This window comes from Salvelinus fontinalis, chromosome 7 (genome assembly GCF_029448725.1).
Source record: "Salvelinus fontinalis isolate EN_2023a chromosome 7, ASM2944872v1, whole genome shotgun sequence".
NCBI classification, from domain to species: Eukaryota; Metazoa; Chordata; class Actinopteri; order Salmoniformes; family Salmonidae; genus Salvelinus; species Salvelinus fontinalis.
This window is the reverse complement of record NC_074671.1, coordinates 66,701,629-66,729,483: the sequence shown is the minus strand read 5'-3', so window position 1 is coordinate 66,729,483 and position 27,855 is coordinate 66,701,629. Positions and strand designations below refer to the sequence as shown.

The window sequence follows — 27,855 nt, the reverse complement described above, 5'->3', positions numbered from 1 at the left end:
GAGAGGTTCAAACAGTACCTGACAATAAACATACACAAAAGGTATATACAGGTATAACCGCCTGGTTTTTGGCAATGCATCGGCCCAACCATTTGGCAACAAACTATTGACCAGAGTTTGCAAGGAATCCCATGAACCCAGTGTATCGTAACAGGACGCACAGACAAAGAGCACCTGGCTAACCTGGAAGAGGTCCTGAGAAGACAAAGAGTACGGACTGCAGGCAAAATTCCTCAAAGACAAGATTGTCTTCTGTCGACATGAAATTGACCGCAATGGATTGCCCAATACACAGGACCAAAATCAATGCAGTGGTAGAGGCACCACGACCGCAAAATGTGACTGAAGTGAGATCTTTCACTGGACAGATCAATTACAACAGAAGTCTCCTCCCAAACCTTTCAGCAGTACTCCAGCCTCTCAATCAGCTCCTGGAAAATAACAGTACATGTCAGTGGACAGCAGTGTGAAAATGCGTTTAAAACTGCTCATCACAGCTGAACATGTCCAGATGCATTGAAGTTGGTTTGTGATGCGTCCCCTTATGGCTTAGCGACCATCCTTCACACACACTGAAAGATGGGTCAGAGAGGCCAGTGGATTTTGTATCACAAATGTTGAATGATGCAGAGAAAAACTACTCACAAATCGACAAAGAAGCACTGGCGCTAGTGTGGGGCGTCAAGAAATTCCACACCTATATGGCAAGAGTTTCACAATGGTTACGGATCACCAGCTGTTGCTTTTCAGTCAAAAGAAAGGCATTTCGACAATGACAGCAGCCAGGTTACAGCGATACGCTTTGTTCCTTGCCGGTGATATGTATGTCACTGAGTTTATGCAGCCATCCCTCCACACAAATGCAGATGGATTACAGAGACTGTGCTGTACAAGAGAAAGACAAAGGCGTGTGGATGCAGTGGACACTTTTCATACCTCTCAGCTTGAGGCAGTACCTGTCAAATCAAATCAAATTGTATTTGTTGCATGCGGCGAATACAACAGCTTGGGGGTAGAAGCTGTTAAGGAGCCTTTTGGTCCTAGACATGGCGCTCCGGTACCGCTTGCCATGCAGTAGCAGAGAGAATAGTCTATGACTTGGTGACTGGAGGCTTTGACAAGTTTTAGGGCCTTCCTTTAACACAGCCTAGTATATACTGTAGGTCCTGGATGTCAGGAAGCTTGCCCCCAGTGATGTATTGGGCCGTACGCACTACCCTCTGTAGCACCCTACGGTCAGATGCCAAGCAGTTGCCATACCAGGCAGTGATGCAACCAGTCAGGATGCTCTCGATGGTGCAGCTGTAGAACTTTGAGGATCTGGGGACCCATGCCAAATCTTTTCAGTCTCCTGAGGGGGAAAAGGTGTTGTCTTGCCCTCTTCTCAACTGTCTTGGTGTGTTTGGACCATGATAGTTTGTTGGTGATGTGGACACCAAGGAACTTGAAACTCTCGAGCCGCTCCACATCAGCCCCGTTGATGTTAATGGGGGCCTGTTCAGCCCTCCTTTTCCTGTAGTCCACAATCATCTCCTTTGTCTTGCTCACATTGAGGGAGAGGTTGTTGTCCTGGCACCACACTGCCAGGTCTCTGACCTCCTCCCTATAGGCTGTCTCATCGTTATCGGTTGTGTCGTCAGCAAACTTGATGATGGTGTTGGAGTTGTGCTTGGCCACGCAGTCGTGGGTGAACAGGGAGTACAGGAGGGGACTAAGCACGCACCACTGAGGGGCCCTAGTGTTGAGGATCAGCGTGGCAGATATTGTTGTTGCCTACCCTTACCACCTGGGGGCGGCCCATCACAAAGTCCAGGATCCAGTTGCAGAGGGAGGTGTTTAGTCGCAGGATCCTTAACGTAGTGATGAGCTTTGTGGGCACTATGGTGTTGAACGCTGAGCTATAGTCAATGAACAGGTTTCTCACATAGGTGTTCCTTTTGTCCAGGTGGGAAAGGGCAGTGTGGAGTGCGAATGAGATTGTGTCATCTGTGGATCTGTTGGGGCGGTATGCAAATTAGAGTGGGTCTAGGGTTTCCAGCATGATTGTGTTGATGTGAGCCATGACCAGCCTTTCAAAGCACTTCATGGCTACCGACGTGAGTGCTACGATAGTACAGGGACACATCCGAGCTGAGGATTTAGATTTACCCCCGTGAACAACTGTGTCACGGCTGGGGTCCGCCCCTATATATAGACCCCATGGCTGCGACACACGTTCTCTTTCATTTTCTCGGCAGACGTCCGTATGGTTTGAGGTTAAAACTTTATGAAGTTCACTTGGTAAGTCGCTGGTTAGTGTACTGTAATATCTTGCGTTGAAGTGTACTCACTGGCTGTTTGCAGCCTGGAGCAGCTGTGGCCAGCCTCTCCTCAAGTGTTCCACTTGCTGCGCGCGGTTGATCAGTCTCTTCTGCCCATGGTTTGTCGTACTTGCTTTTGTTTCGTTAGCGTTACACTACGACTCTGTGTGCATCCATTAGTATGGTGGCTCTTGCTGGCAAAAACTGTAATTTACCTTACACAACTTGTCGACTGGCTTGTTCTATGTGTGTGTTGTGAATTGCTTTAACACGCTGCTCCAATACCTGCAGTCTCGCTTGGATGAGGGCTTGGCAGCCTCTACACTGAGAGGATATTTGGCTGCCATATCTGCCTGCCATGTGGGGTGGATGGCTGAAAGAAGGGCCAGTGGGGCGCCATCCCTTGGTCTCCAGGTTTATGAAGGGGGTTCGTCGCCTGCGTGTAGCTAGGACACACTCAATGGCGAGCTGGGATCTGGATGTGGTCTTGGCAGCTTCGGCAAAGCCGCCTTTCGAACCGTTGGAATTTTCCTCCCTGAAATACCTCTCTATGAAGGTGGCTTTCTTGGTAGCTATTAATTTCATGAAGAGGGTGGGTGAGCACCATGCTCTTTCGGTAAGTTCTGAGTGCTACCGGATGGACCCCGGTGGGAGGAGCATATCTCTCCGCCCCAACCCTTCATTCCGAAGGTTCTGTCAGACAGGCATGTGAACATCCCTTTTATCCTGACTGCTTACGACCCCCCGGTAGTGAGGGGGAGTCTGGGCCTCCCTACGGGCATGCTGTGCCCTGTGAGGGCACTGGCTGCCTTTGTGGAGCAGACACGGTCGGTGAGAACAGACCAGCTCTTTGTCTGCTATGGTGAGAGAGTCCTGAGGGCTGGGTTATCAAAGCAGAGGCTCTCTCACTGGATCGTGGACACGATTAAGACAGCATACTGCCTGGCTGGCAGGCCAGTGCTGGGATCTGTGGGGGCACATTCAACACGAGGTGTGGCTGCGCTCTGGGCTCTACTGAGAGCCGTCTGGCATAGCCCCTCGCTGATATCTGTGCTAGGCTTCCTCTTGCTGCCAGCTAGGCTTCCTCTTGCTCCTTTGCCAGGTACTATCGGATAAATGTGGCACCTCCCTCTGCGGTTGGTTCATTCGGCCCTGGGCGTCGCTGGGACCCGTTCCTCATTGACGGACCCTGCATCTCGGTCCCGCGCTGGGACTTCGCCGCTGGCTGGCCAGGTCCCTCTAGCACCGACTAAATCTGGTACGGGTATACCAATATATTGGAGTGATCCAATATAGTGAAACATAACAAAAGTTACGTATGTGAGCTATATGGATCACTACAATTCTCTACGGTGCTAGAGGCTCCTCAAAAAGTATGTAGAGAACGTGTGTCGCGGCCATGGGGTCTATACACAGGGGCGGACCGCAGCCGTGACAGGTGTGCACGGGAGTAAATCTGTAAATCCTCACCTCGGATATATCCTTCTGCCATGGAGTGACACCAATATATTGGAGTGAACCATATAGCTCACATAACCGTGGTTTCATATGTAACCTTCGATGTTTGATGTGGGGATTGAGAGTCATCATACCGCAGAAATACAAACATCAGCTTTTGCAGCAACTACATGAAAGTTAATTGTAATTGTCAAAATGAATTGCTCGCGAGGAGCCACTTCTGGTGGCCCGGGTTGGATCAACAGATCGAAAACATGGCAAAGACCTGTAGCGGATGTTTGGAAACTCTTCACATGCCTGCTCCTGCCCCAGTCCACTTATGGGAATAGCGCATTGCAGAGAATTCATGTGGACGCTTTGAAAAGCTTCTGGTTATAGTTGATGCCAATTCCAAATGGACAGAGGTGTTTTGCACTGACTCCTCCACCTCAGCTCAGATTATAGTGTCTCAGAACAACTTTTACTCGCTTCGGATTGGCTCTGCAGCTGGCAAGCGACAAAGTGCAAGCTTTTGTAAGCGAGTTTTCAAGATTCATGTCAGCCGGGAGCGCCATCTCCGAACAGTACAGGAAGTGATGGTGCGAGATTACAGAAGGGGAAGGAAATGGACAAGAGGGACCGTACACGCACAAACGGGACCCAGAACTTACCAGGTTCAAGTGAGCCCAGACATAATGTGGCGGCGTCACATTAACCAAATGCATTCCACGGAAAACAGCACAACAATCGAGAGAGAACAGGCACAGAGAGCTCCTGAGAGAGACACACAGGGAACTGTAGAGGGCGGTGGGGCAGTAAAGAGACCCCAGGCTGAAAGAAGGGAAAGTGTGGATGAAGGTTCTGCTATAGCAGAAACTATTATGGACCAAGCACACACTGCAGATGTGCAGGAGACTCCAGACAATCCAAGGCGATACTCAGAACGAAGACACCAGACAGACTGGACTTATAAACAAACAAACACAAACAAAAATGAACTGTTCAAGTTCATATCAAAAGATGCAAAATAACTACAACAAGTTCTGGAAAATGTTTCAGTTGTGGTTTGGTAGAAGTAACTCTGATTGTATAAGAGAAGGAATGTCATCTTCTGTTAATTACTGATATCTCCTTTAAGAACAGAGCACCGTACTTGCACTAACTAGCTTTAGCAAATGTGAAGCTCCAGTTCACTTCCTTGTATTGGAGACTTTCTTATTATATCCATTAGTAATAAGAGCTACGACACTACAAAATGGTTGGGTCACGAGAATCTTCAGATATCAAAATGGGGTCATGTTTCAAAAAAGTCCAGGAACCCCTCCATAGGTCAGTGTGGTCAGTAAAAGGGAGATGAAGGCAGCTAGCTACAGTACTCACCATCAGCACAGCGAAGTTAGTGGTGTGATTACAGAAACAACGCAGGCCGTCTTCTGAGTGGTTGACTTTGTAGCAGCCAAAGGTGCTCCAGTCTATCAACGTGTAGTTCCATGACACGCAGGCAAAGTCATGGAGGGAGGCGTTGGGGACAGCCTGAGAAGTGAGAACAGAAACAAACTCACTGAAAATCCTTCAGAAAAACACATGCATTCACAGTACTCATCTTTTTTTTAAATCTAAGTCAATTGTGAAGTCTAACAGGTTTAAGTAAATGTGGGAAAGAAGAAATACCAATTCTGATAGATTGTATTATGTACAAGACTGTAGCAGATGTAGCGGATAAGCATCAATGGAGAACTTCGATCATGGGTGTCAAAGATGTGACTTAGATAATGAATAACTGTGTGTTTATTGATTCCATCAGAAATCTTACTGTGGGCTTGAAGAGCATCTCAACATGTAACCCAGACACCTGTCCCAGGTTAGCAGAGATGACCCTTCTGCTGGTTCCTGAAGAAGCTCTGAAAGCCCTGGACCTGAAGAACCGGTCGTTTTGGTAGAGTACAAAACCAATGGAGTGGTTTGTGTTTTTACTACGTGAAACTGAGTGGAGTGAGAGAGAGGGGAGAGAGGGAGGGAGAAAGAGAGATTGTTGTTCATATCAGGACTTCATATACATGAGTAGCTTGACCTTGCCTTGAGGGCTTATCTCGATAAATGTAAATGTTTGGAGACGACAAAGAGCAGTAAGCTCTCTTGGTGAAAGCGGTACAAGGAAATTGAAGCTTGAGTTTATACACTATGTTTGCATACCAACATTGGCTCACCTGGTGGGAATTCTATGACAATCTGGACATCAGTAGCACCTCCATTGTCAGCTATCAGTTCAGAGGTATTAGTGTTGAGATGAATTCTGTTGGCCACAAAATTACCAGATCTTCCTGGAGACAGAGATTAAACTGATTTAGACATTTAAAGCAGAACAATATAGTGTTACTTCTGTACCACAGAAGGTGGGTGGCACATTACTTTGGGAGGACGGGCTCATGGTAACGGCTGAAGCAGAATAAGTGGAATTGTATCAAATACATCAATGTGTTTTATGCCATTCCATTCGCTCCGTTCCAGCCATTAATATGAGCCATCTTCAGCCACCACAGTTCTGTAGTACAACAAATGAAATCCATACCAAACCTTACTGACCAACAGAAGAGAAACATTAGAAAAATTTGAAGTTTTACCCAGTCTGTCAACACAGATATAAACTATCACTTTAAATGCCAGTATGTAGGTTCACTAGCAGTCTCACTCACCAGTCAGAGCAGTAAACTGGATCCCTACTGAGTCACTTGGTACTTGAACAGACTGGACTACCAGGTTGGGCTGAACCACCAAGGACACATTATTGTGCTGGTCCAGGGAAAACTTCTCCAGGGTCTCTGTGAGCCTGGGAGAGAAACACAGAAAAACATTAGTTTACATGCACCATGCAGACACGCAGAGGCACACGTACACCCATACACTCAAGCATATACAGAAATACACACCACCACCCATGCACACACACACACACACACACACACACACACACACACACACTCCAGTACTTTTGGACAGCGTCTCTCTCCTGTGAACTCTCCTCACTGGAATTCAACAGCTGACTGATGGTAGTTACAGCTGCCACTGCGATGTCCTGCAACATGATCAAAACCAGGGGATGACCCTCAAGTGTTCAAATCACTGCAGTAACAACCTCACGTTTCTCTCCAGAACATGTCATAGTTCACGACTTGATTTCAAAACATGTTTTACCTCTGTGATATTTGCAGACAGAAGCAGCGTGTTAGCTATCTGAGCTGCTGTGGTGATGTTGTCAGCTGACAGCTGCTCTGGTCGAGAGGTCAGGATCTGAGTACTGAAGGCTAAGTCTAGTAAATCACCTGAACTATTGGAGATCTGAATAGAGACAGACAAGGATTTATATTTTATTTTAGTATTGTTTTTCAACAGAACATTTTATAAGTGGCAGCAACATGCTGAACTGTGAGTACATTTGGATATTAAATTGCCAGTACTAACTCAGCAAAAAAAATAAACAGCCTCTCACTGTCAACTGCGTTTATTTTCAGCAAACTTAACATGTGTAAATATTTGTATGAACATAACAAGATTCAACAACTGAGACATAAATTGAACAAGTTCCACAGACATGTGACTAACAGAAATTGAATAATGTGTCCCTGGACAGAGGGGAGTTCAAAATCAAAAGTAACAGTCAGTAGCTGGTGTGGCAACCAGCTGCATTAAGTACTGCAGTGCATCTCCTCCTCATGGACTGCACGAGATTTGCTAGTTCTTGCTGTGAGATGTTACCCCACTCTTCCACAAAGGCCCGCAAGTTCCCGGACATTTCTGTGCGGGATGGCCCTATCCCTCACCCTCCAATCTAACAGGTCCCAGACGTGCTCAATGGGATTGAGATCCGAGCTCTTCGCTGGTCATGGCAGAACACTGACATTCCTGTCTTGCAGGAAATCACGCACAGAATGAGCATTATGGCTGGTGGCATTGTCATGCTGGAGGGTCATGTCAGGATGAGACTGCAGGAAGGGTACCACATGAGGGAGGAGGATGTCTTCCCTGTAACGCACAGCATTGAGATTGCCTGCAATGACAACAAGCACAGTCCCATGATGCTGTGACACACCGCCCCAGACCATGACGGACCCTCCACCTCCAAATCGATCCTACTCCAGAGTACAGGCCTCGGTGTAACGCTCATTCCTTCGACGATAAACGCGAATCCGACCATCACCCCTGGTGAGACAAAACCGTGACTCGTCAGTGAAAAGCACTTTTTGCCAGTCCTGTCTGGTCCAGCGATGGTGAGTTTGTGCCCATAGGCGACGTTGTTGCCGGTGATGCCTTACAACAGGCCTACAAGCCCTCAGTCCAGCCTCTCTCAGCCTATTGCGGACAGTCTGAGCACTGATGGAGGGATTGTGCGTTCCTGGTGTAACTCAGGCAGTTGTTGTTGCCATCCTGTACCTGTTCCGCAGGTGTGATGTTCGGATATACCGATCCTGTGCAGGTGTTGTTACACGTGGTCTGCCATTGCGAGGACGATCAGCTATCTGTCCTGTCTCCCTGTAGCGCTGTCTTAGGTGTCTCACAGTACGGACATTGCAATTTATTGCCTTGGCCACATCTGCAGTCCTCATGCCTCCTTGCAGCATGCCTAAGGCACGTTCACGCAGATGAGCAGGGACCCTGGGCATCTTTCTTTTGGTGTTTTTCAGTCAGTAGAAAGGCCTCTTTAGTGTCCTAAGTTTTCATAACTGTGAACTTAATTGCCTACCGTCTGTAAGCTGTTAGTGTCTTAACGACCGTTCTACAGGTGCATGTTCATGAATTGTTTATGGTTCATTGAACAAGCATGGGAAACAGTGTTTAAACCCTTTACATTGAAGATCTGTGAAGTTATTTGGATTTTTACGAATTATCTTTGGAAGACAGGATCCTGAAAAAGGGATGTTTCTTTTTTTGCTGAGTTTATGTGGCTCAGTTGGGAGAGAATGGCACTGGCAACGCCAGGTTCGATTCCCACAGGGGACAAGTATGAAAATGTATGCACTCACTACTATGTCACTCTGGATAAGAGCGTCTACTAAATGTAAAAATAAAATGTTACGTAAAACACAAGAAATAAAAAAATAATGTTTCTCATCACCTGTTAAGCAGAATAAAGGAACAGAATAGATGATCTGAAGGTAAGAGCCAGTTGTTACTGATCTTCAAACTTGTTAAGGCTGTCGCTCTCCTCATCCTCGGATGAGGTGAGGAGAGAAGGATCTTCAGACCAAAATGCGGTTTGCGGGAAATAAGCCATCTTTCATTATAAATACGACAAAACTGAATAATGATGGCAACAAGAAAACAAACACTTTAACAAACTTACAAAATAACAAAACGACGTAGAACGAAACCTGAACATAAACTCACATCACTAAACGTAAACTCACGGACAGGAACGTTACATCAAAACACACGAACAGCCAAACAGTCCCCGAAAGTGAATAACATCGACAACACGAGAGACATCACAGGAGACAATCACCCACAAACAAACAGTGAGAACGCCCTTCCTAAATATGACTCTTAATTAGAGGAAAACGCAAACCACCTGCCTCTAATCAAGAGCCATACCAGGTAACCCAAAACCAACATAGAAACAGATAACATAGACTGCCCACCCAAAACACATGCCCTGACCATAAACACATAAAAAACAACATAAAACAGGTCAGGACTGTTACAAAACTGTAAGATCCACTCCTCATAATGATGACTAACTGACCTGAAGAACGCTAAATCAAGACTAGTCATAAATCAAGATAATAAAAAAATATACCTTGACTTACATTTCCTTGAATGTCACTGAGGGTTAATTCACACTGCAGCTCGTGAGGAGGACCAAACATCGGAGATCCAGTGTCATTCAAACATCTTGCTGAGGCTTTTGGTAAACCGGCTGGAGGAACCAAGATAAAAAGATACTCAAGATTTTGTGTTACCTATTACAACATTAATTAGGACTGTAAAAGACGAATACATTTTTGTCATTTCAGGTGAATAAAAGTAACATACCACTGATTGTCTTCTTATCACATAACTCTTCTGAATAAGCAGACCAGCCAACCGTTGTTCTTGGGAAGGAAAAATCACCAATGATGGTGGAATTGCAGAAATTCCCTATCGAAGGAAAATACATTTCAACATGGACCAAATGTATGACTGCAAACGTGAAGTATACATTCTGAATGTGAGATCCAAGGAATAATGTTGTGGACTGTGAATGTGAAATCTAGGGTAAGCTATAGTAGTGGAGTGGTGTGTACTCTGAATGTGAGATGCAGGGTTAGGTGTAGTATTGTAGTGGTGTGTACTGTGAATATGAGATCCAGGGTTAGGTGTAGTATTGTAGTGGTGTGTACTGTGAATGTGAGATCCAGGGTTAGGTATAAAAGTGTAGTGGTGTGTACTGTGAATGTGAGATCCAGGGTTAGGTATAAAAGTGTAGTGGTGTGTACTGTGAATGTGAGATCCAGGGTTAGGTATAAAAGTGTAGTGGTGTGTACTGTGAATGTGAGATCCAGGGTTAGGTATAGTAGTGTAATATTGTGGAGGAGTCTGAATGGTAGATCCAGGGTTAGGTATAGTAGTGTAATATTGTGGAGGAGTCTGAATGGTCGATCCAGGGTTAGATATAGTAGTGTAGTATTGTTGTGGAGTCTGAATGGTCGATCCAGGGTTAGATATAGTAGTGTAGTATTGTTGTGGAGTCTGAATGGTCGATCCAGGGTTAGGTATAGTAGTGTAGTATTGTGGAGGAGTCTGAATGGTAGATCCAGGGTTAGGTATAGTAGTGTAGTATTGTAGAGGAGTCTGAATGGTAGATCCAGGGTTAGGTATAGTAGTGTAATATTGTGGAGGAGTCTGAATGGTAGATCCAGGGTTAGGTATAGTAGTGTAGTATTGTGGAGGAGTCTGAATGGTAGATCCAGGGTTAGGTATAGTGTAAGTGTGTATTTACGTACCTTCTGAACAGGTCTCTCCAGTCCACGCATCAGGACAGATACAGACTCCATTCTGCAGCTCACCACCATTGATACAGACCAGAGGAAGGATTGTGGTGGTAGAGGTGGAGATGGTGGTGGTGGTAGAGGTGGTAGGAGAGGTGGTGGTGGTGTTAGACGTGGTGGTAGAGGTGGTGGTGGAGGTGGTGGTGGAGGTGGTGGTGGAGGTGGTGGTGGAGGTGGTGGTGGAGGTGGTGTTAGAGATGATAGGAGAGGTGGTGGTGGTGGTGTTAGAGATGGTAGGAGAGGTGTTGGTAGAGGTGGTGGTGGTGGTGCTAGAGGTGGTGGGGAGACTGATACTGGTGACAGGGATAGAGGTAGGGTAACCAGTAGTTGGAAGAACAGTAGTATTTATGTAACCAGTAGCTGGAGGATCAGTAGTAGTTAGGTAACCAGTAGTTGGATGACCAGTAGTTGGAGTGTCGGTAGTTGGAGGGGCACTAGCTGAAGAATCAGGCGTTAAAGGGTCAGTAGTAGTTAGGTAACCAGTAGTTGGAAGAACAGTCGTATTTATGTAACCAGTAGCTGGAGGATCAGTAGTAGTTAGGTAACCAGTAGCTGGAGGATCAGTAGTTGGAGTGTCGGTAGTTGGAGGATCAGTAGTTGGAGTGTCGGTAGTTGGAGGGGCACTAGCTGGAGAGTCAGGCGTTAAAGGGGCAGTAGTAGTTAGGTAACCAGTAGTTGGATGACCGGTAGTTGGAGTGTCGGTAGTTGGAGTGTCGGTAGTTGGAGTGTCGGTAGTTGGAGTGTCGGTAGTTGGAGAATCAGGCGTTAAAGGGGCAGTAGTAGTTGGGGTAGTTATGTTAATGATGGTTGGAATGGCAGATGATATGGTGAGATTCCCCTGTGATAAAGAGACTTTAAAAAAGATAATTAACTCAGTAAACCACATAAACAAGGATACATAGTGTCAGTTGCTATAATCATAGGAGACGATCCATGCTGTTCCAGTTTCATAGTCTGCATCAGTGTAGAAATGTTTCCTACTGTACTTTATGAGAGAAAGAAGTCATTATCACTGCCAATAAACGGTAGAGAGTTGATAGCAAAAGCTACTCTGTTATCAACTGTATCTGAGACCTGACAGTAGTCTATTCACAGTATGTAAACAGTGTCTTATCAGTAAATCGAAAGTGTTTGGACTAAAATAAAGTCTGAAACAGTGTCTTCATTGATGCTATTGTATCCCTCACAGCAAACAGACAAAACCTAAATCAGTAATTTCCTATAAATCGAACTTTAAAATTAAATAAACCAAACTGTAAAAACAGTACGGTTATATATGGGCAATAATCAATTGATAAGTTAAATGCATCATACATTTTTGCACATCTGAATTGAAAGCAATTTTCCAACATAATTCTCCATCACAGAAGACTCTTAACAACAGCATCATACACTGAGTATAAAAAACATTAGGAACACCTTCCTGATATTGAGTTGCACCTCCACACACTTTCGCCCTCAGAACAGCCTCAACTCGTCAGGACTTGGACTCTACAAGGTGTCGAAAGGGATGCTGGCCCATTTTGACTCCAATGCTTCCAACAGTTGTGTCAAGTTGGCTCGATGTCCTTTGGGTGGTGAACCATTCTTGATACACACAGGAAACTGTTGAGCGTGACAAACCCAGCAGCGTTGCAGTTCTTGAACAAAAACGGTGGGCCTGGCACCTATTTCCATACCTGTTCAAAGGGACTTAAATCTTTTGTCTTGCCCATTCACCCACTGAATGGAACACATACACAATCCATGTCTCAATTGTCTCAAGGCTTTAAAATCCTTCTTTAACCTGTCTCCCCCCCTCATCTCCATTGATTGAAGTAAATTTAACAAGTGACATTAATAAAGCATCATTGCTTTCACCTGGATTCACCTGGCCAAACTGTCATGGAAAGAGCAGGTGATCTTAATGTTTTGTACACTCAGTGTAGTCTGAACATCTTAAATCACCCTGAATAAATCAAATATAGAGCAAGTCTTACCTGTAGCAAAGACAGCCATAATCCATAGCTCCTTCATCTCTGCTGTTTCCAGTCACCCAGTGTCAGCAGACTGCACATTATTAGGACGTCTGTTGGTCTAATGCTGTGCTGCTCTCCACCTGTCACAGAGACTGCAGTAACGTGCAGATACCAGTTAATGATTTACTATTGAAATTAAGGGGGAAGTACTGTACATTGGCTCCAGCACAACTCACATTGTCAACAGGATCAGTAAAGACACACACAAATAAGTCAGCTATGTGACAGGATGAATACAATGGACCAGTCAACCAATAGCATTACCCTTCTCTATGCAAAACATTCTTGGTTGCAGCAGGGAAGGTACAGTTCATGTTTTGGTAAACAGAAAATATTTTTTTCCACTAGAGCAGGTGTAATTAGATCTCCTGATTAGAGTTGAAGAAAGTAATGGAAGTGTCTTGGAGGTCTGGATTAGAATGTGAGGACACTAGAGGGTAGACTTCTCTAGAACAGGGTTTCCCAAACTCAGTCCTGGGGCCCTCCTGGGTGGATGGTTTGTTTTCTGCCCAAGCACTACACAGTTAATTAACATAACCAACTCATCATCAAGATTTGAATATTTGAATCAAACGACATTGAAATGACTTAAACCACATCAAAACTGTGATCAAATTATAATGGACCTACATGTATAGTCACTTCACTCTGTCTAGCTTGATAAAAGTAATCGAAACAAAAGCTAGACAGTCAGGGAGCCTGTAATATTCCAAAATCGATGGATAGAGGAAGAGTTTGAGCAAATGTTGACTGCGAGGAAGTACTGTATCTAAATGGGGGTCATCGCTGTTGGGTCACCTGACAGGTACTCGCCACCCTGAGTATTCTGGGAGCTGGATGGTACCGCAATCGCTACTCCTTCTTCCTCCTTCAAGGAACTCAGAACCAGAATCCCCTTTATTCACCAAATAATTTTGCATGTACAGGAATCTGAGTCTGTGAAATGGTGCTGCCACAATAAACAGAATATACAGACAATAAACAAACAGATTATATACGGACAATATATATATATATACATATACACACAGTACCAGTCAAATAAACATATATACTGTATATAGACACATAATTAATTTAGACTACAGACCAGGCAACAACAAAAAAATGACAGACTACACAATAACCACCAGGCTAAAAACTACAGACTACACAATAACCACCAGGCTAAAAACTACAGACTACACAATAACCACCAGGCTAAAAACTACAGACTACACTATAAACACCAGGATAAAAACTACAGACTACACTATAAACACCAGGATAAAAACTACAGACTACACTATAAACACCAGGATAAAAACTACAGACTACAATATAAACACCAGGATAAAAACTACAGACTACACAATAACCACCAGGCTAAAACTACAGACTACACTATAAACACCAGGATAAAAACTACAGACTACACTATAAACACCAGGATAAAAACTACAGACTACACTATAAACACCAGGATAAAAACTACAGACTACACTATAAACACCAGGATAAAAACTACAGACTACACTATAAACACCAGGATAAAAACTACAGACTACAATATAAACACCAGGATAAAAACTACAGACTACACTATAAACACCAGTATAAAAACTACAGACTACACTATAAACACCAGGATAAAAACTACAGACTACACTATAAACACCAGGATAAAAACTACAGACTACACTATAAACACCAGGATAAAAACTACAGACTACACTATAAACACCAGGATAAAAACTACAGACTACACAATAACCACCAGGCTAAAACTACAGACTACACTATAAACACCAAGATAAAAACTACAGACTACACTATAAACACCAGGATAAAAACTACATACTACACTATATACACCAAGATAAAAACTACAGACTACACTATAAACACCAGTATAAAAACTACAGACTACACTATAAACACCAGTATAAAAACTACAGACTACACTATAAACACCAGGATAAAAACTACAGACTACACTATAAACACCAGGCTAAATACTACAGACTACACTATAAACACCAGGCTAAAAACTACAGACTACACTATAAACACCAGTATAAAAACTACAGACTACACTATAAACACCAGGATAAAAACTACAGACTACACTATAAACACCAAGATAAAAACTACAGACTACACTATAAACACCAGGATAAAAACTACAGACTACACTATAAACACCAGGATAAAAACTACAGACTACAATATAAACACCAGGATAAAAACTACAGACTACACTATAAACACCAGGATAAAAACTACAGACTACACTATAAACACCAAGATAAAAACTACAGACTACACTATAAACACCAGGATAAAAACTACAGACTACACTATAAACACCAAGATAAAAACTACAGACTACACTATAAACACCAGGATAAAAACTACAGACTACACTATAAACACCAAGATAAAAACTACAGACTACACTATAAACACCAGGATAAAAACTACAGACTACACTATAAACACCAGGATAAAAACTACAGACTACACTATAACCACCAGGCTAAAAACTACAGACTACACAATAACCACCAGGCTAAAAACTACAGACTACACTATAAACACCAGGATAAAAACTACAGACTACACTATAAACACCAAGATAAAAATTACAGACTACACTATAAACACCAAGATAAAAACTACAGACTACACTATAAACACCAGGATAAAAACTACAGACTACACTATAAACACCAAGATAAAAACTACAGACTACACTATAAACACCAGGCTAAAAACTACAGACTACACTATAAACACCAGGATAAAAACTACAGACTACACTATAAACACCAGGATAAAAACTACAGACTACACTATAAACACCAGGATAAAAACTACAGACTACACTATAAACACCAGGATAAAAACTACAGACTACACTATAAACACCAGGATAAAAACTACAGACTACACTATAAACACCAAGATAAAAACTACAGACTACACTATAAACACCAGGCTAAAAACTACAGACTACACTATAAACACCAGGATAAAAACTACAGACTACACTATAAACACCAGGATAAAAACTACAGACTACACTATAAACACCAGGATAAAAACTACAGACTACACTATAAACACAAAGATAAAAACTACAGACTACACTATAAACACCAGGATAAAAACTACAGACTACACTAGCCAGCCACCACAACAATAGACTGTTCTCTCTACTTCCTGCATGTCAAGCGGTACTGGAGTGCCAAGTCTAGGACAAAAAGGCTTCTCAACAGTTTTACCCCCAAGCCATAAGACTCCTGAACAGGTAAACAAATGGCTACCCGAACTATTTGCACTGTGTGCCCCCCCCCCCCCAACCCCTCTTTTACACTGCTGCTACTCTGTTTATCACGTATGCATAGTCACTTTAACTATACATTCATGTACATACTACCTCAATTGGCCTGACCAACCAGTGCTCCCGCACATTGGCTAACCGGGCTATCTGCATTGTGTCCCGCCACCTTCCGCCAACCCCTCTTTTACGCTACTGCTACTCTCTGTTCATCATATATGCATAGTCACTTTAACCATATCTACACGTACATACTACCTCAATCAGCCCGACTAACCGGTGTCTGTATATAGCCTCGCTACTGTTATAGCCTTGCTACTGTTTATAGCCTCACTACTGTATATAGCCTCGCTACTGTTATAGCCTAGCTACTGTTTATAGCCTCACTACTGTTTATAGCCTCGCTACTGTATATAGCCTCGCTACTGTTTATAGCCTCGCTACTGTTTATAGCCTCGCTACTGTTATAGCCTCGCTACTGTTATAGCCTCGCTACTGTTATAGCCTCGCTACTGTTATAGCCTCGCTACTGTTTATAGCCTCGCTACTGTTTATAGCCTCGCTACTGTTATAGCCTTGCTACTGTTTATAGCCTCACTACTGTTTATAGCCTCACTACTGTTTATAGCCTCGCTACTGTTATAGCCTTGCTACTGTTTATAGCCTCACTACTGTTTATAGCCTCACTACTGTATATAGCCTCACTACTGTTATAGCCTTGCTACTGTTTATAGCCTCACTACTGTTTATAGCCTCACTACTGTTTATAGCCTCGCTGCTGTTTATAGCCTCGCTACTGTTATAGCCTTGCTACTGTTTATAGCCTCACTACTGTTTATAGCCTCACTACTGTTTATAGCCTCGCTACTGTTATAGCCTTGCTACTGTTTATAGCCTCACTACTGTTTATAGCCTCACTACTGTTTATAGCCTCGCTACTGTTATAGCCTCGCTACTGTTATAGCCTCACTACTGTATATAGCCTCGCTACTGTATATAGCCTCGCTACTGTTATAGCCTTGCTACTGTTATAGCCTCGATACTGTTATAGCCTTGCTACTGTTTATAGCCTCACTACTGTATATAGCCTCGCTACTGTTATAGCCTTGCTACTGTATATAGCCTCGATACTGTTTATAGCCTCACTACTGTTTATAGCCTCACTACTGTATATAGCCTTGCTACTGTTATAGCCTTGCTACTGTTATAGCCTCGATACTGTTATAGCCTTGCTACTGTTATAGCCTCGCTACTGTTATAGCCTTGCTACTGTTATAGCCTCACTACTGTATATAGCCTCACTACTGTATATAGCCTTGCTACTGTTATAGCCTCACTACTGTTTATAGCCTCACTACTGTATATAGCCTTGCTACTGTTATAGCCTTGCTACTGTTATAGCCTCACTACTGTATATAGCCTCACTACTGTATATAGCCTTGCTACTGTTATAGCCTCACTACTGTTTATAGCCTCACTACTGTATATAGCCTTGCTACTGTTATAGCCTTGCTACTGTTATAGCCTCACTACTGTTTATAGCCTCACTACTGTATATAGCCTTGCTACTGTTATAGCCTCACTACTGTTTATAGCCTCACTACTGTATATAGCCTTGCTACTGTTATAGCCTTGCTACTGTTATAGCCTCGATACTGTTATAGCCTTGCTACTGTTATAGCCTCGCTACTGTTATAGCCTTGCTACTGTTATAGCCTCGATACTGTTATAGCCTTGCTACTGTTTATAGCCTCACTACTGTATATAGCCTCGCTACTGTTATAGCCTTGCTACTGTTTATAGCCTCACTACTGTATATAGCCTCGCTACTGTTATAGCCTTGCTACTGTATATAGCCTCGATACTGTTTATAGCCTCACTACTGTATATAGCCTCGCTACTGTTATAGCCTCGCTACTGTTATAGCCTTGCTACTGTATATAGCCTCGATACTGTTTATAGCCTCGCTACTGTTATAGCCTTGCTACTGTATATAGCCTCGCTACTGTTTATAGCCTCACTACTGTATATAGCCTCGCTACTGTTATAGCCTTGCTACTGTTATAGCCTTGCTACTGTATATAGCCTCGCTACTGTTTATAGCCTCACTACTGTATATAGCCTCGCCACTGTTATTTTTCACTGTCTTTTTACTGTTGTTTTTATTTCTTTACTTACCTATTGTTCACCTAATACCTTTTTTGCACTGTTGGTTAGAGCCTGTAAGTAAGCATTTCACTGTTTCACCTGTTGTATTCGGCACACATGACAAATAAACTTTGATTTGATTTGAAACAACAGGCTGGCAGCAAGTCATCAACTGAGAGGTCAAGTTAATGAGTTAGTGCGACTATGTGACAGACAAAACAGGACGCCAGTGATTTGAATAATGTGGTATAAAGTAAACATGGTGGGTGGCATAAGTAAACAGGAAACCTTTCAACACAATGGATCGTTCTTTTAGTTTTTTACAACTTTTAAAATTGCTGTTTGCCATTGATAAAAGCATGCAATACAAACATTGATAGGGAAATGCTTTTACAGTATTAGTTATAACATTTTATACAGCAATTGCCCCAATTGGTAATACAGTACAGTTCATTTGAAAGATATCATCAGCTCCAGCTCGTGGCTTCAGCCAACCAGACTGTCCCCATGCACCCCACACTCTGCCCATGCACTGACCATGCATCCTGTGATTGGTCAGATGCTCCTAGCTAGCCCAACACTGGCAAGTCTGTTCCATTGCATGGTCTCTCAAGCGTATCAGTATTAACCGCAAGATAACACACAAAGACTTGATAAAAGCAAATGAGATGTTTATGCAAATATGTTTCTAGTACAAGAGGGTGCTGTCCGTATGTAGCGGGTGTGTCCTGTCCTGAGGGAGCGGGTGTGTCCTGTCCTGATGGGGCGGGTGTGTTCTGTCCTAATGCAGCTGGTGTGTTCTGTCTGATGGGGCGGGTGTGTCCTGTCCTGATGGGGCGGGTGTGTTCTGTCCTAATGCAGCTGGTGTGTTCTGTCCTGATGGGGCGGGTGTGTTCTGTCCTGATGGTGCAGCTGTGTTCTGTCCTGATGGGGCAGCTGTTTTCTGTCCTGATGGGGCAGCTGTTTTCTGTCCTGATGGGGCAGCTGTTTTCTGTCCTGATGGGGCGGGTGTGTTCTGTCCTGATGGGGCAGGTGTGTTCTGTCCTGATAGGGCGGGTGTGTCCTGTCCTGATGGGGCAGGTGTGTTCTGTCCTGATGGGGCGGCTGTTTTCTGTCCTGATGGGGCGGGTGTGTTCTGTCCTGATGGGGCTGGTGTGTTCTGTCCTGATGGGGAAGGTGTGTTCTGTCCTGATGGGGCGGGTGTGTTCTGTCCTGATGGGGCGGGTGTGTTCTGTCCTGATGGGGCTGGTGTGTTCTGTCCTGATGGGGAAGGTGTGTTCTGTCCTGATGGGGCGGGTGTGTTCTGTCCTGATGTGGCGGGTGTGTCCTGTCCTGATGGGGCGGGTGTGTTCTGTCCTGATGGGGCAGGTGTGTTCTGTCCTGATGGGGCGGGTGTGTTCTGTCCTGATGGGGCGGGTGTGTTCTGTCCTGATGGGGCAGGTGTGTCCTGTCCTGATGGGGCAGGTGTGTTCTGTCCTGATGGGGCGGGTGTGTTCTGTCCTGATGGGGCGGGTGTGTTCTGTCCTGATGGGGCAGGTGTGTTCTGTCCTGATGGGGCAGGTGTGTTCTGTCCTGATGGGGCGGGTGTGTTCTGTCCTGATGGGGCGGGTGTGTTCTGTCCTGATGGGGCAGGTGTGTTCTGTCCTGATGGGGCAGCTGTTTTCTGTCCTGATGGGGCGGATGTGTCATGTCCTGATGGGGCGGGTGTGTTCTGTCCTGATGGGGCGGGTGTGTTCTGTCCTGATGGGGCGGGTGTGTTCTGTCCTGATGGGGCGGGTGTGCTCTGTCCTGATGGGGCGGGTGTGCTCTGTCCTGATGGGGCGGGTGTGTTCTGTCCTGATGGGGCGGGTGTTTTCTGTCCTGATGGGGCGGGTGTGTCCTGTCCTGATGGGGCAGGTGTGTTCTGTCCTGATGGGGCGGGTGTGTCCTGTCCTGATGGGGCGGGTGTGTTCTGTCCTGATGGGGTGGGTGTGTCCTGTCCTGATGCAGCAGGTGTGTTCTGTCCTGATGGGGCGGGTGTGTTCTGTCCTGATGGGGCGGGTGTGTTCTGTCCTGATGGGGCAGCTGTTTTCTGTCTTGATGGGGCAGGTGTGTTCTGTCCTGATGGGGCGGGTGTGTTCTGTCCTGATGGGGTGGGTGTGTCCTGTCCTGATGGGGCGGGTGTGCTCTGTCCTGATGGGGCGGGTGTGTTCTGTCCTGATGGGGCGGGTGTGTTCTGTCCTGATGGGGCAGGTGTGTTCTGTCCAGATGGGGCGGGTGTGTTCTGTCCTGATGGGGCGGCTGTGTTCTGTCCTGATGGGGCAGGTGTGTTCTGTCCTGATGGGGCAGGTGTGTTCTGTCCTGATGGGGCAGGTGTGTTCTGTCCTGATGGGGCGGGTGTGTTCTGTCCTGATGGGGCAGGTGTGTTCTGTCCTGATGGGGCAGGTGTGTTCTGTCCTGATGGGGCAGGTGTGTTCTGTCCTGATGGGGCGGGTGTGTTCTGTCCTGATGGGGCGGGTGTGTTCTGTCCTGATGGGGCGGGTGTGTTCTGTCCTGATGGGGCGGGTGTGTTCTGTCCTGATGGGGCGGGTGTGTTCTGTCCTGATGGGGCAGGTGTGTTCTGTCCTGATGGGGCGGGTGTGTTCTGTCCTGATGGGGCGGGTGTGTTCTGTTCTGATGGGGCGGGTGTGTCCTGTCCTGATGGGGCGGGTGTGCTCTGTCCTGATGGGGTGGGTGTGTTCTGTCCTGATGGGGCGGGTGTGTTCTGTCCTGATGGGGCGGGTGTGTTCTGTCCTGATGGGGCGGGTGTGTTCTGTCCTAATTCAGCAGGTGTGTTCTGTCCTGATGGGGCAGGTGTGTTCTGTCCTGATGGGGCAGGTGTGTTCTGTCCTGATGGGGCGGGTGTGTTCTGTCCTAATGGGGCAGGTGTGTTCTGTCCTGATGGGGCGGGTGTGTTCTGTCCTGATGGGGCGGGTGTGTTCTGTCCTGATGGGGCGGGTGTGTTCTGTCCTGATGTGGCAGGTGTGTTCTGTCCTGATGTGGCAGGTGTGTTCTGTCCTGATGGGGCAGGTGTGTTCTGTCCTGATGGGGCGGGTGTGTTCTGTCCTGATGGGGCGGGTGTGTTCTGTCCTGATGGGGCGGGTGTGTTCTGTCCTGATGGGGCAGGTGTGTTCTGTCCTGATGGGGCGGGTGTGTTCTGTCCTAATGCAGCAGGTGTGTCCTGTCCTGATGGGGCGGGTGTGTTCTGTCCTGATGGGGCAGGTGTGTTCTGTCCTGATGGGGCGGGTATGTTCGGTCCTGATGGGGCGGGTGTGTTCTGTCCTGATGGGGCTGGTGCATCGATCCATCCTGATGGGGCTGGTGCATCGATCCATCCTGATGGGGCTGGTGCATCGATCCATCCTGATGGCGCTGGTGTGTTGATCCATCCTGATGGGGCTGGTGTGTTGATCCATCCTCATGGTGCTGGTGTGTTGATCCATCCTGATGGGGCGGGTGTGTTGATCCATCTTGATGGGGCTGGTGTGTTGATCCATCCTGATGGCGCTGGTGTGTTGATCCATCCTGATGGCGCTGGTGTGTTGATCCATCCTGATGGGGCGTGTGTGTTGATCCATCTTGATGGGGCTGGTGTGTTGATCCATCCTGATGGGGCTGGTGTGTTGATCCATCCTGATGGCGCTGGTGTGTTGATCCATCCTGATGGCGCTGGTGTGTTAATCCATCCTGATGGCGCTGGTGTGTTGATCCATCCTGATGGCGCTGGTGTGTTGATCCATCCTGATGGCGCTGGTGTGTTAATCCATCCTGATGGCGCTGGTGTGTTGATCCATCCTGATGGCGCTGGTGTGTTGATCCATCCTGATGGCGCTGGTGTGTTGATCCATCCTGATGGGGCGGGTGTGTTGATCCATCCTGATGGGGCGGGTGTGTTGATCCATCTTGATGGGGCTGGTGTGTTGATCCATCCTGATGGGGCTGGTGCATCGATCCATCCTGATGGCGCTGGTGTGTTGATCCATCCTGATGGCGCTGGTGTGTTGACCCATCCTGATGGGGCTGGTGTGTTGATCCATCCTGATGGCGCTGGTGTGTTGATCCATCCTGATGGGGCTGGTGTGTTGATCCATCCTGATGGGGCTGGTGTGTTGATCCATCCTGATGGCGCTGGTGTGTTGATCCATCCTGATGGGGCTGGTGTGTTGATCCATCCTGATGGGGCTGGTGTGTTGATCCATCCTGATGGGGCTGGTGTGTTGATCCATCCTGATGGGGCTGGTGTGTTGATCCATCCTGATGGGGCTGGTGTGTTGATCCATCCTGATGGGGCTGGTGTGTTGATCCATCCTGATGGGGCTGGTGTGTTGATCCATCCTGATGGGGTGCTTGCATTCCATTCATGCGGGTGTCTGCTGTGTTAAAATATGGCAGAGCAATGCCACGCCACTCACCAAATGTGCAGTCCTTCTTGGTCGTTTAAGTGGCCCAGCGCTGTCTTTATTCATCTTTCTTCTCCATCGGCTTCCAGGCTCTGGTCTTGTCACTTGTCATTCCAATATTATTCAATAGAGATACAACTAATTACGGCTAGCCCAGTGCCACAACTCACACAATCATCATCAAGATACGAAGGCCTAATACATCTGATAAAGATTCAAGATGCAATACTAACATGCATTACCAAATAGAATGTTGTCCCTTATATACAGTACACACATATGCGGAAATAATAAGGCTACCAGCTAGGCAACGTTATATTGTAATTCAATATGCATGGGGGTCTCGACTGAAGTATATTATGTGATAAACTTGCATTACTAACACAAAAAGATAACGCTATTTTACTTAGTTAGCTCTTGCAAACACTGACGCAACTTTTCCCTGTGAGTTTGTACAAGCTCCCTGGCAAAACCATATGACGTGTATTTGCTCCCTGGCAAAACCATATGACGTGTATTTGCTCCCTGGCAAAACCATATGATGTGTATTTGCTCCCTGGCAAAACCATATGACGTGTATTTGCTCCCTGGCAAAACCATATGACGTGTATTTGCTCCCTGGCAAAACCATATAACGTGTTTTTGCTCCCTGGCAAAACCATATAACGTGTATTTGCTCCCTGGCAAAACCATATGACGTGTATTTGCTCCCTGGCAAAACCATATAACGTGTTTTTGCTCCCTGGCAAAACCATATAACGTGTATTTGCTCCCTGGCAAAACCATATAACGTGTTTTTGCTCCCTGGCAAAACCATATAACGTGTATTTGCTCCCTGGCAAAACCATATAACGTGTATTTGCTGCCAGGCAAAACCATATAACGTGTATTTGCTCCCTGGCAAAACCATATAACGTGTATTTGCTCTCTGGCAAAACCATATAACGTGTATTTAACGTGTATAACGTGTATCTTAGGTCAGGAGTAACCATTCTAACCAAGTGGTCAGACGGCAGATTTTATAAGGCCACTGTTGAATACATTGGGCAGCCAGACCAGATTTTTAAAAAAGTTTGAAAGAAAAACAATGACATATTCTTAGATATGGACAAGCAAGAGAAGGGCTGCCCACCTCAACCAACAGTACGTCAGTCGCCCACATCTGAACATTTAAGCTCACAGTGTTCAAGTGACACTAATAATTGAGGAGCCCACTGTCTGAACACGGTGAAGATGTCAGATCAATACCTACTCTGTGCAGACGAAACACAGCCTGTCCAATTCTATGGTGGCAATGCACCCACCCTGGTGAGACAGCATCAACCAGCCCCAATTGAACAGCACACACCAGCCCCAGTTGGACAGCATTCCCCAACCCCTATGAGACAGCACACACCCACCCTGGTGAGACAGCACACACCCACCCTGGTGAGACAGCACACACCCACCCTGGTGAGACAGCACACACCCACCCTGGTGAGACAGCACACACCCACCCTGGTGAGACAGCACACACCCTGGTGAGATAGCATCCACCAGCAGTGCAGGGACAGCTTTCCCTAGCCCCTGTGGGACAGCACGCACCAGCCCCCACTGAATGGAATGCACCATTCCCAGTGGGACAGCACGCACCAGCCCTCACTGGATGGAATGCACCATTCCCAGTGGGACAGCACGCACCAGCCCCCACTGAATGGAATGCACCATTCCCAGTGGGACAGCACGCACCAGCCCTCACTGGATGGAATGCACCATTCCCAGTGGGACGGCACGCACCAGCCCTCACTGGATGGAACGCACCAGCCTCAGTGGGACAGCACGTACCAGATCCAGTGGGACAGCACGCACCAGATCCAGTGGGACGGCACGCACCAGATCCAGTGGGACGGCACGCACCAGATCCAGTGGGACAGCACGCACCAGATCCAGTGGGACAGCACGCACCAGATCCAGTGGGACAGCACGCACCAGATCCAGTGGGACAGCACGCACCAGATCCAGTGGGACAGCACGCACCAGCTCCAGTGGGACAGCACGCACCAGATCCAGTGGGACAGCACGCACCAGATCCAGTGGGACAGCACGCACCAGCCGCACGGCAGCTATGAGATGGTTGCAGGGATGAGGTTGAAAAAAATCCTGTGACAAGGGAAGGATGGAGGAAGTAATTTTGAGAAGAGGTAAGTAATTAATATCATGTCACCTATCAAACTTTATTTTGTGAAGTTGAATTGTAAATCATTTTGAAAAATTTCACCAACCCCATTTCTGTCTTTATTTTATTTTTTTACATTTGGAAGAGTGATTGGGCCTTGAACACATAATAATGAATGCACTGTATGTGCTATTGTCTCATCTCAGACCGAGTCCAGATCCGAGAGCTGCACGCTCTCATTGACATCGTTGGAGAGCAACACTGTGAGCTACAGGAGAGAAAGTCATCGGTGCTGTCTAGCGAGCAAGAGTTGTTTCCTGACAGTGGCATGTTGCTCTCATCGTTCCATCCTGCTGCCATCCATCAGGCATCTAGGTAAGAGTTGTTTCCTGACAGTGGCATGTTGCTCTCATCGTTCCATCCTGCTGCCATCCATCAGGCATCTAGGTAAGAGTTGTTTCCTGACAGTGGCATGTTGCTCTCATCGTTCCATCCTGCTGCCATCCATCAGGCATCTAGGTAAGAGTTGTTTCCTGACAGTGGCATGTTGCTCTCATCGTTCCATCCTGCTGCCATCCATCAGGCATCTAGGTAAGAGTTGTTTCCTGACAGTGGCATGTTGCTCTCATCGTTCCGTCCTGCTGCCATCCATCAGGCATCTAGGTAAGAGTTGTTTCCTGACAGTGGCATGTTGCTCTCATCGTTCCGTCCTGCTGCCATCCATCAGGCATCTAGGTAAGAGTTGTTTCCTGACAGTGGCATGTTGCTCTCATCGTTCCGTCCTGCTGCCATCCATCAGGCATCTAGGTAAGAGTTGTTTCCTGACAGTGGCATGTTGCTCTCATCGTTCCGTCCTGCTGCCATCCATCAGGCATCTAGGTAAGAGTTGTTTCCTGACAGTGGCATGTTGCTCTCATCGTTCCATCCTGCTGCCATCCATCAGGCATCTAGGTAAGAGTTGTTTCCTGACAGTGGCATGTTGCTCTCATCGTTCCGTCCTGCTGCCATCCATCAGGCATCTAGGTAAGAGTTGTTTCCTGACAGTGGCATGTTGCTCTCATCGTTCCATCCTGCTGCCATCCATCAGGCATCTAGGTAAGAGTTGTTTCCTGACAGTGGCATGTTGCTCTCATCGTTCCGTCCTGCTGCCATCCATCAGGCATCTAGGCAAGAGTTGTTTCCTGACAGTGGCATGTTGCTCTCATCGTTCCATCCTGCTGCCATCCATCAGGCATCTAGGTAAGAGTTGTTTCCTGACAGTGGCATGTTGCTCTCATCGTTCCGTCCTGCTGCCATCCATCAGGCATCTAGGTAAGAGTTGTTTCCTGACAGTGGCGTGTTGCTCTCATCGTTCCGTCCTGCTGCCATCCATCAGGCATCTAGGTAAGAGTTGTTTCCTGACAGTGGCGTGTTGCTCTCATCGTTCCGTCCTGCTGCCATCCATCAGGCATCTAGGTAAGAGTTGTTTCCTGACAGTGGCATGTTGCTCTCATCGTTCCGTCCTGCTGCCATCCATCAGGCATCTAGGTAAGAGTTGTTTCCTGACAGTGGCGTGTTGCTCTCATCGTTCCGTCCTGCTGCCATCCATCAGGCATCTAGGTAAGAGTTGTTTCCTGACAGTGGCATGTTGCTCTCATCGTTCCATCCTGCTGCCATCCATCAGGCATCTAGGTAAGAGTTGTTTCCTGACAGTGGCGTGTTGCTCTCATCGTTCCGTCCTGCTGCCATCCATCAGGCATCTAGGTAAGAGTTGTTTACTGACAGTGGCATGTTGCTCTCATCGTTCCGTCCTGCTGCCATCCATCAGGCATCTAGGTAAGAGTTGTTTCCTGACAGTGGCATGTTGCTCTCATCGTTCCATCCTGCTGCCATCCATCAGGCATCTAGGTAAGAGTTGTTTCCTGACAGTGGCATGTTGCTCTCATCGTTCCATCCTGCTGCCATCCATCAGGCATCTAGGTAAGAGTTGTTTCCTGACAGTGGCATGTTGCTCTCATCGTTCCGTCCTGCTGCCATCCATCAGGCATCTAGGTAAGAGTTGTTTCCTGACAGTGGCATGTTGCTCTCATCGTTCCGTCCTGCTGCCATCCATCAGGCATCTAGGTAAGAGTTGTTTACTGACAGTGGCATGTTGCTCTCATCGTTCCGTCCTGCTGCCATCCATCAGGCATCTAGGTAAGAGTTGTTTCCTGACAGTGGCATGTTGCTCTCATCGTTCCGTCCTGCTGCCATCCATCAGGCATCTAGGTAAGAGTTGTTTCCTGACAGTGGCATGTTGCTCTCATCGTTCCGTCCTGCTGCCATCCATCAGGCATCTAGGTAAGAGTTGTTTCCTGACAGTGGCATGTTGCTCTCGTCGTTCCGTCCTGCTGCCATCCATCAGGCATCTAGGTAAGAGTTGTTTCCTGACAGTGGCATGTTGCTCTCATCGTTCCATCCTGCTGCCATCCATCAGGCATCTAGGTAAGAGTTGTTTCCTGACAGTGGCATGTTGCTCTCATCGTTCCGTCCTGCTGCCATCCATCAGGCATCTAGGTAAGAGTTGTTTCCTGACAGTGGCATGTTGCTCTCATCGTTCCGTCCTGCTGCCATCCATCAGGCATCTAGGTAAGAGTTGTTTCCTGACAGTGGCATGTTGCTCTCATCGTTCCATCCTGCTGCCATCCATCAGGCATCTAGGTAAGAGTTGTTTCCTGACAGTGGCATGTTGCTCTCGTCGTTCCGTCCTGCTGCCATCCATCAGGCATCTAGGTAAGAGTTGTTTCCTGACAGTGGCATGTTGCTCTCATCGTTCCATCCTGCTGCCATCCATCAGGCATCTAGGTAAGAGTTGTTTACTGACAGTGGCATGTTGCTCTCATCGTTCCGTCCTGCTGCCATCCATCAGGCATCTAGGTAAGAGTTGTTTCCTGACAGTGGCATGTTGCTCTCATCGTTCCGTCCTGCTGCCATCCATCAGGCATCTAGGTAAGAGTTGTTTCCTGACAGTGGCATGTTGCTCTCGTCGTTCCGTCCTGCTGCCATCCATCAGGCAT

At 46.5% G+C, this 27,855-nt stretch overlaps 1 protein-coding gene across 1 annotated transcript in view; it reads right to left on the bottom strand.

Annotated features, from left to right (window-relative positions):
* The window catches only part of LOC129860004 (adhesion G-protein coupled receptor G7-like), a 28,774-nt gene extending 15,853 nt beyond the window's left edge, over positions 1-12,921 (bottom strand). Inside the window, exons 1-10 of the mRNA XM_055930315.1 lie at positions 12,739-12,921; positions 10,715-11,611; positions 9,765-9,869; positions 9,539-9,648; positions 6,930-7,073; positions 6,725-6,810; positions 6,431-6,564; positions 5,945-6,058; positions 5,551-5,720; positions 5,118-5,270 (exon numbers count right to left, since the gene is read on the bottom strand). Coding sequence (XP_055786290.1) covers positions 5,118-5,270; positions 5,551-5,720; positions 5,945-6,058; positions 6,431-6,564; positions 6,725-6,810; positions 6,930-7,073; positions 9,539-9,648; positions 9,765-9,869; positions 10,715-11,611; positions 12,739-12,775 — 1,950 coding nt within the window. The 5' untranslated portion in view covers positions 12,776-12,921. The remainder of the gene's footprint in view (positions 1-5,117; positions 5,271-5,550; positions 5,721-5,944; positions 6,059-6,430; positions 6,565-6,724; positions 6,811-6,929; positions 7,074-9,538; positions 9,649-9,764; positions 9,870-10,714; positions 11,612-12,738) is intronic.
* Between the last annotated feature and the right edge of the window lie 14,934 nt (positions 12,922-27,855).